Source organism: Phyllobates terribilis, unplaced genomic scaffold (genome assembly GCF_046119375.1).
Source record: "Phyllobates terribilis strain yellow unplaced genomic scaffold, ASM4611937v1 Scaffold_2__4_contigs__length_985480577, whole genome shotgun sequence".
NCBI lineage: Eukaryota > Metazoa > Chordata > Amphibia > Anura > Dendrobatidae > Phyllobates > Phyllobates terribilis.
Window position 1 is genome coordinate 359,986,362 of NW_027362762.1, and position 9,178 is coordinate 359,995,539.

General features: G+C 47.1%; 1 protein-coding gene across 1 annotated transcript in view; it reads right to left on the bottom strand.

The window, feature by feature from the left end:
* Positions 1-5,794, bottom strand: part of PRPS2 (phosphoribosyl pyrophosphate synthetase 2) — an 80,807-nt gene extending 75,013 nt beyond the window's left edge. The window contains exon 1 of the mRNA XM_073664697.1: positions 5,441-5,794. Within this exon, the coding sequence (XP_073520798.1) occupies positions 5,441-5,562 (122 nt within the window). The 5' untranslated portion in view covers positions 5,563-5,794. The remainder of the gene's footprint in view (positions 1-5,440) is intronic.
* Between the last annotated feature and the right edge of the window lie 3,384 nt (positions 5,795-9,178).

A 9,178-nucleotide genomic window follows, 5' to 3' on the forward strand; every position in this document is an offset into this window, starting at 1 on the left:
TTTTTGGGGTTATCAGCAGAGTCTTTAAAAAAATTCCAGACTCTGGAAGACCTACCGCTTGTACTGGCAACGTCCCTCGTGTTGGTGTTACGGGGAACGGTTGCCTGCCTTCTGTCTGCGGCCACCACACTGCTTCTTCCTGCCTGTTGGGGTACTCTGCCTCCCTCCCCTTGTGTGCTGCTGGCCTCACTCTGCATGTCCTCCTTCCACGTTGGGTCAGTTACTAGATCATCCACCACCTCCTCCTCCTCACTTCCTGGCAATTGTGTCTCGTCATCGTCCACCTCTTGTGACAGATTGCCAACGTCGACTTCCTGTGGCCGTGGCTGTTCAAATATTTGGGCATCGCAACATGGGATCTCCTCTTCCACCACTTCAAGCGTATCAGACGAGGGGCCCAAATATGGAAATGGACCAGTGAACAGCTCTTCAGAGTGTCCAAGTGTGGGATCACTTGCTGTCTGACGACACTCGGCATGGTGGGAGGAAGGAGCATCAGGGTGAGGAGGAGTATGCGGTCGAGACTCACGGCTACTAAGAGTTGACCTTGTGGAAGACAGACCGGAGGTGGTGGTGCCCAGGTAACTGGAAGTATTGTCTGCTATCCAATTAATAACCTGTTCACACTGATCAGTTCTCAATACTGGTGTTGTTCTGTGCTTCCCTAGTAATTCGGTCAAGAAGTGGGAGCGAGAAGATGTGGCTGTTGGTTGTGGCACATTTTCACCTTGGCCACGGCCCCGTCCTCTGCACGAACCATCACCAGAACGTCCACTTCCACGTCCCTTGCCACGCGCCTTGCCCATTGTAAATGAAGTAAAATAGCTTACACTTGCACTATCAATGGAAAAAGGGTAATAAAGAGTTGATTAGAACCGTGGAAGAGGAAAATCACAGTTATTGTTTACTGGGGTATACCACACTTTTTTAAATAGAGATATTTGCGGCTGAACAGTGAGAAACTCACTCAAACTGCTTTTTTTTTTTAGATACCAAAGGCCCAAAACTGGATAGTACAGCGATTTGACCCATGGAACTGCGAAACCGCACTGGGATGTCGGGCCTACACAAGACTATTTTCAACAGATATATTTTTGTGTCACAACAGTCAGGAGACACTACTGTTTTTCTTTACGGAAAAAACTACTAAAACCTGATTAATAGAGATTTTTTACCGTGGAACATCAAAACCACAGTTATAATTTACTGGTGTATACCAGGCTTTTTAAAATATATATATATTTGCGGCTGAACAGTGAGCGACACACTCAAGCTGTTTTTTTTAGATACAAATGGCCCAAAAGTGGATAATACAGAGGTTTGTACCGTGGAACTGCAAAAGCACACTTCTGTCTCTCTGGCCTACACCAGACTATTTTCAACAGATATATTTGTGTCTGAAAAATCAGGGAGACACTTATTATTTTTATACAGCAAAAAATGCCAAAAAACAGGATAATAGAGATGTTTTACCGTGGAACATCAAAACCACAGTAATAATTTACTGGTGTATACCAGGTTTTTTAAAATATATATATATTTGCGGCTTAACAGTGAGCGACACACTCAAACTGTTTTTTTTAGATACAAATGGCCCATAGAACTGCAAAACCACACTTCTATTTCTCTGGCCTGCACCAGACTATTTTCAACAGATATATTTGTGTCTGAAAAATCAGAGGGGGGGCTCCAAAAGGTTAATAAGATGGGTATTTGTACACTGTGAAGGAGGAAAAAAAAAAAAAGAGGATTTAGATAAAAAAAAAGGATTTTTCCTGGCCCCCGGGACCTGGAGCTAAGTCCAGCAATTTCAGCAACAGGAGCAGCACACAGGACTGTAATGCAGCGTTTGCTGGTATAACCACTGCGTCTCCTATACAGCCTGCCTGCCTGATATACCTGGGATGGATATTAGTCCTGAGAAGGACTGTTTGTTTGATCTGGCAGCCTTTACAGACCCTACACTAACTATTTTGCACGATATATCTCTCCCTAAATCAGCAGCGCTGTCCCTACACTGTCTGATCCGGAGCGACTGTGTCCAAGATGGCGGCGCCCAGTTTTAAATACTCGAGGTGACGCTGTGCGGCCAGCCAATCACTGTAATGCCCACAAACAACATGGCTGCGGCATTACAGTGACTGGCTGGCAATCCCTGCATGTTCATTGGCTCTGTAAAGAGCGCCAAACATGCAGGGCGGAGACCCGAGCTCCCGCCCGAGTAACCCGGAAATGCTCGGTGCTCGCCGAACATCCCGAGTAGCGTGATGCTCGGGCGAGTACCGAGCAGTGTCGAGCATGTTCGCTCAACACTAGTAAACACCCATGTAAAAAGCACTTTAGCATTTAAAAGTGTATTCTGACAGAAGAGACCTCCAACATATACACAGTGCAGATCCAGGAGGTGAACCCACCATGTCTGATGAGGCAAACCCAGGCTGCAGCATCCAGGCAGAGAATATAAATGTGGTGGTCCAAATGTCCCATTCACTTCTATGGGAATCATAGGAACAGCTGAGCACTCTAGTTCAGCTCTCTCCCAATTTATTCCTCTCTTGGATGCAGAAGCCATTCTCCACCTCACCGCCCAAGACAGAAGTCAAGAACAATGCTCTCAGTCATATTTATGGCAAATACTATGGATATGTCATAAACGTCTAAGATCTGAATAAGTTTTATAAATAGATTTCTTTGAGACAAACAACCCTTATGGACCTCACAGTGGAATTCCCCAGTCAGGACCCCTCAAACCAGGAAAATGAGCTGCTCTGTAAAAAGAGCTCATAATCTAATAGCTTTGAGTGATCCATGTACATAGCAACTTTACAATGAGGTAACATTATGGCCAGGTGGTAGGATGCTCGGCTATATAGCCTGCGGTATAACCAGTATGAGGGAGATCTTACCACTGTATAGAGAACATCTGGAGCACTGTGCTCAATTCTGGGACCTTCTACTCCACCAGTAAAATAGTATAAGTCTAGAGACAAATTATAATGCTACTTAATAGGAAAGACTTAAGTAAAGGACTAACAGCAGCTGTTCTAGGGACTTCTTCCGATTGTTATCTTTTTACGGTGGTACTTCAGAAAATTGTAGTTGTAATGGGCATCTGGCACTGACTGAAAGAGCTTTGATGAATTGGTGCCAAAATTAACGCCAGAAAACGCACATAAAAAGCATGGAAAAGTTTCAAACTTTGCAACATTGTTTTGCACCTGTTATGCCAAAATCAGTGGCTGGGGTAACAGAGGCTTGACACCACAGCTTGTCTAGTATTTCCAGGGACTGTTAACTTCCCAGTATGCATGGCACCTACCTCAAGTTAAAGGCAGGAGATAATGACCTTCACCCACGTACTGTAAATAGTCTGTCGGTTGAGAGACAGCTTACACTTGGCCGCAGGCATTCTAGCCAGCTGGATTGATGATAAATATTTTTGGCTAAAATACCCATTTATATGTAGGACTGACAATCACAAATCTTGCAGGGGAGTCAGGGTGCACCTCTAGCTGATACAATCAAAGAGTGCAGAAGTATCAGCTGTAAGGCTGCTGTGCATGTGAGGCCAATACTTATTGAATAGTACTTGTTGGGCGTTGCATGGCTGCCTCATTAACAGTACTAACCAGCATGCAATAGTACCTCTCCGTACGTCCAGTGTCAGGTTGAATAGGGGAATATGCCTGCACAGCCTCTTTAAAGAGAACTGTCCACTATGCACAGAAATAAGGAGAAAGCTGCCAATCAACAGCTGCAGCCAGAGGGAAGCCCATGGGTCATGAATATATGAAACACCTGCCTTCACTTCAGTGCCCTTGATAGTCACACTCTGCAAATATTAAAGGGATTGCTAAGGAGTAAGGACTTATCTACTTAATCTGGTGGCCAGAGCTGAATAGCACAGATCTGTACACTGTGTAGTGACTAGTCTCATGGAAGTCAATGAGCATCAAGCTACAATACCCAGGAATGGACACTAAGCAAAAACTGATAGGAGGGGGTACCAGGTGTCAGCTCACTGCTACAATCAGATTTTGATGACCTAACCACTGGATAGGTAACAAATGTCATTCCTGGAAGACCCCCTTAATCTCAAAAACTACAGCCAATGAAAACATCTACAAGCAGCGTGCGTGTCACCACTCCATGCTGCCCTCAGACAGGACAGCATATACAAGATGACAGATTTGCTGTAAACCACAAGTATATAGCCTGCCAGAGGGTTAGAGATGTTGTGCAGCACTGGGGTTGCTATGTTCTAATCCAATTCAACACTACATCAACCACAAGTCTGTATGTTCTCCTGTGTTTACACTGGTTTCCTTCAAGGCCTCTGGTTACCATTATCCAAAAAAAAGAAGTAGGACAGGGCTTTGAAATATAACATTTTTATCAGTACATCTCACAGCACTTTCCCCGCTATGACATATACACACTTAGGTTTTGGTTTTTTTTCTGGTAATTATAAAAGTTCTGCCACGTACAGAACATGGGTGAATAAATCCTTTTTTTTTTTAACACTACCTGAAGTGCTACAGTGTTGTTTTTGCATATCAGTGAAAGATACGGAGTTGCTATTATAATAAATATGCTTAGAATGCAGATACAGTTGACTATAGTGGTAGGACGGGGAACATTAGCCCTTTACCCCACCATTCACCTGTGCTGTCTGAGGCTCCGCACTGACCACTACATTGCACCTGTTGCAGCAGGACCAGGCACAGCACAGAGCATGTCTGCTGCCCTCATAATGGGAAAGGGACTAGTGAAGTTATAGTTTGCCTGGGGGCTAGTGGGGGAGGGTGCACAGCAAGGACATCATGCCACCATCACACTGCATGGAGGCCAATAGCAAAGAGGAATTACATTGAGAAAACACTAAGGGGCTTCACTATGGCCACTATATCTGTGTGACAAATTTTCTACAGAGCAGGCAATAACTGTCCCTCTTCATAATTGTATAGTATATATCCAGACATTTATATATACTTACTGTAGATACAATTGTGGCTGGACTGGGCAGGTTACTGGAGTTGACCAGCAGTAACTCAATAGTCCAGCCTGTCTTCCTCTATGTCCCCTTGGGGGGTGGTAGCCAAATTCCAGCATCAGCCAGCTCTAATCAGGAACCAAACATTGACCGCATGGTCTGAGCATTACACATGGCTGCAGCCTGCTATCAACACTCTGATGACCAATGACAACTGATCAGATTGGTAATCGATCGGCAAATCAATGTGATCCACATGGAGGGTATGATCATGTAGCATGGAGATCGCAGGAGACTTGGAGGTGACTGGCCGCCTGTGGAGCAGCTCTGCCTCAGGCTGTGCAGTACAGCAGTAATGAATGAGCCGGGCCCGGACAATGTGACTCCATGCTCACATCGCCCATGATATTATCACGTCTGCGGACACGTCCTCCCAGCCCCGCTCACCTGGTCTCCTGGTTGCTGAACTTCTTGGTGACCACCTTGCCCAGCTCCAGCCCCAGCCGGTCTGCTACTTTCTGGGAGAGATCCTGGTGAGAGCTACCGCTAAACAGCACGATATTCGGCATGGTGCTTGTGGGCAGAGACACTGCTAGATGAATGCAGAGCCCAGAGCAGAAGGGAGGAGGCTGCGGCTGAACGCGGGGCTCGCACTGAGGTGTCCGCTCTTCCCTTCTGCTACCAGGGTCCAGGGCTCGGTGTCATGTGGCTACTGTGGAAGCAGGGGGAGGGGAGCTGGAGAGGAAGTGATGGTGGAGCGTCCTCCTGCCAATCTCCCGCCTGCTCCAGCGCAGGGCCGGCCTCCTCCTGCCAATCTCCCGCCTGCTCTCGCGCAGGGCCGGCCTCCTCCTGCCAATCTCCCGCCTGCTCCAGCGCAGGGCCGGCCTCCTCCTGCCAATCTCCCGCCTGCTCTCGCGCAGGGCCGGCCTCCTCCTGCCAATCTCCCGCCTGCTCCCGTGCAGCTCTTTCTCCTCTTCTCCCGCCTGCTCCTGTGCAAGGCCGGCCGGCTTCCTCCTGTTCCTGTCCTGGACCGGCTTCCTCCCTCCTCCTGCTCCTGTGCAGGGCCTCCTCCTGCCCATCTCCCGCCGGTGTGACTGGAGGTAGCAGCGTGGTGTAGCAGAGTGTGGGGAACCGGACATCTGGCCTCCTCACCACTACAATTCTCTATAATATCTCACCTCAGCTGTGCTATACGTTGACATTTGAGGTGTATCCCTGCATAGTGTGTATTTTCCCAGTATGGTGTAATGAAGACCAACTTCCCCACACTATACTGAGAGAAGCACCATGTACCACAAGCAGCGCTCAACTGTCCGCCCAGCCAAAGCATCAATGTCCCAGAGTCCAAGGCACCAATTCATCACTGCATTTGTTCATTCTTTCTCTCTAGTTTTTGGTGGTTTGTCCACGAATACAAAGACCACTTGCTCTTACGTACTGTATTCTCCGGTGTAAAATAAAAACATACTCCGCTCCCGCATCTGCGCCTGGTCTGTGAATCACATCACATTGGCTGCAGTGCTCATCTAACATGACGCGGGCAGTAGCCGTGGATGAGGGCCTTACGCCCTTGCAGGCCGCATGTAGCCGGTGGTGTGGACTTTCCAGGACCAGATGTTTCACAGGTCAATGAGGAAGACCACCATCCCAAAATAAAGTCTTTACTTAGAGAAGTTGTCCACTACTTTTACATTGATAACCTATCCGCCTCCCATTCAATTGAATAGGAGTCAGATGTGCAGTACACCGCGGCGGCCACTACCACTTGACGGCGGAGCCTCGCAGGTGAGCATTTCCAGCCACCGGCACCGATAACAGCTGATCAGTGGGGGTCATCGTGCGGGACCCCGGCCGATCATACATTGACAGTAACTTGGTAAGGGTTATATACAAGGAATAGCGGGTACAAAATCTTATGGACTCATTTACAGTATGAAGCATTTTCCACACAGTATCCTTCCTCTGTAGTATACTCCAGGGCTTTCAAGGCACACTGTTTCTCCCTACTCTGCTACAATGCTTTAACGCTACAGTCCTGATTCAAAAGTCTCCTTTGCTTGCTTAGCGGTTCCACGTCCTATTTCTTCCACTACTGGCACCCTTGATCTACCAATTGGGACCCTTCACTAGTCCCCATATCTCAGTCCTGCTAAGGCCCGTTACCTTCTGTGTTACAAGCTCTAGGTCTCGTGGCTAGATGTCCTCTTGATTAGGACCCGTTTCTAGTAGGCCACTCTGTCTCGTTGGTCACTTTTCCTTAGGATAATACTATCCTTCCTTTGATAGTCTCCTCTCACTCAGATCACCCTTTCATGCAGCTTTCACTACAACTTACTTTGCAGTAAAAACCCTAACAGGAAACAGTCCCTTTCCCTAACACCAGGTCTGTGGAGTCGGTAAACCAAACCACCAACTCCAACGCCTCAATTTCCCTGACTTCCCTGACCCAACCTCAACTCCATGACTCCGACTCCATCACTGGCTCACTATTGAGCGTGTACATAAAGTGCAGCACAGATTCATCTCAGCTAAAAGTCGAGATCCTTAGATCAGGAACAGAACAGACATTTATAGAACATTTCATAAATTTCCCAAATTCTTATGAAAACATTTACAGCACATCCTGTACAAAACTACTCCAGGGGCAGGCTGGGCCGGGGGGCAGAGGGGCAGATGCCCTCCAGGCCGGTCCCCCAGCAGAGGTTTTGGGCCGCCCGGCCGGCTACTGCCTAGAAGACAGCAGTCGGCACTTTAATTGTGTATTAGTACTGGTGGCCCAGCCATCCCTGTATTGCCGACACGCTCACACTGCAGCATGCTGTGTGAATGTATCTCCTAACTCATCAGCGTGCCGGCCTGCTGCGTCCTTACCGGACAGGAGACTGAGAGGTCAGCAGGGGCCAGGGCAGGAGGTGAGGGCTGGTTCCTGAGTGTCTTGTGTCAGCGATGCTCTGATGTGGGATGAGTTATTGCTGTAGCTTGATCAGGTCACGCAGTCAGTAGCCAGATCTGCAGGAAAGTCCCAGTCAGAGCCACTGCAGACAGTGTATATGTAATCACACAATGACTGCTCCTGAGCCTGGCTCCAGGACATGATGCATTATATATAGTGCTATACATTATAATGTGTGATGTTCTGTAGCCAGGTCCAGGTGTAATCAGTAAGGGTGTATTCCAACTGCGTTCTGTCACTCGTTCTTTGGTCCCGTCGGGGCTTCCGAATCCCCAGCAAAACGTGATTCGGGCGTATGCACCAACGGGGCCTTTGACTATAATGGTGCCGACAGAAGAGCGAACATGTGCTCTGACAAGGGTCATTTTTGGGCGTGTGTACATACTGGAGAAGGACACTCAGAGGCAAGTATGAGTGTCTGCCTCCAGTAGGCGTACAAGCCCAAATGATACACGGCATAGGAGGGGAGGGGTTCGGATTTAAGCCGCAAGGGAAGCAACGAACTTGTGCCAGAACACAGTGTGAAAGCACCCTAATAAGGCTATGTGCACACAGTGCGTTTTTTATGCATTTTTTTTTCCATTCAGAATTGGCCCCAAAACCGCATGTTAATCCTTATCCTAGCATTGCCTATGAGAATTTTGAAGATCTGTGCATATGAGCAGGCATTTTCCTGACAGGATTTCATGTGTATTTAAATCTGCAGCATGTCAATTTGTTGTGCATTTTTGCCTGCGGTTTTATGTAATGCATTGGCAAAAACGCACGGTAAAAATGCACAAACGCACCATAAACGTGTGGAATTTCCACAGCGTTTTTGCTGCCAAGAGGTGCAGAAACGCTGCAGAAATTTCTGCACAAAATACTGATCATGCGCACATACCAGTATAACACTGTATATACAGTGGGTACGGAAAGTATTCAGACCCCTTTACATTTTTCACTCTTTGTTTCATTGCAGCCATTTGGTAAATTCTAAAAAGTTCATTTTTTTCTCATTAAAGTACACCCTGCACCCCATCTTGACTGAAAAAAAACAAATGAAGAAATGTTTGCAAATTTATTAAAAAAGAAAAACTGAAATATCACATGGTCATACAGTGGGGAAAAAAAGTATTTAGTCAGCCACCAATTGTGCAAGTTCTCTCACTTAAAAAGATGAGAGAGGCCTGTAATTAACATCATAGGTAGACCTCAACTATGAGAGACAAAATGAGAAAACAAATCCTGGA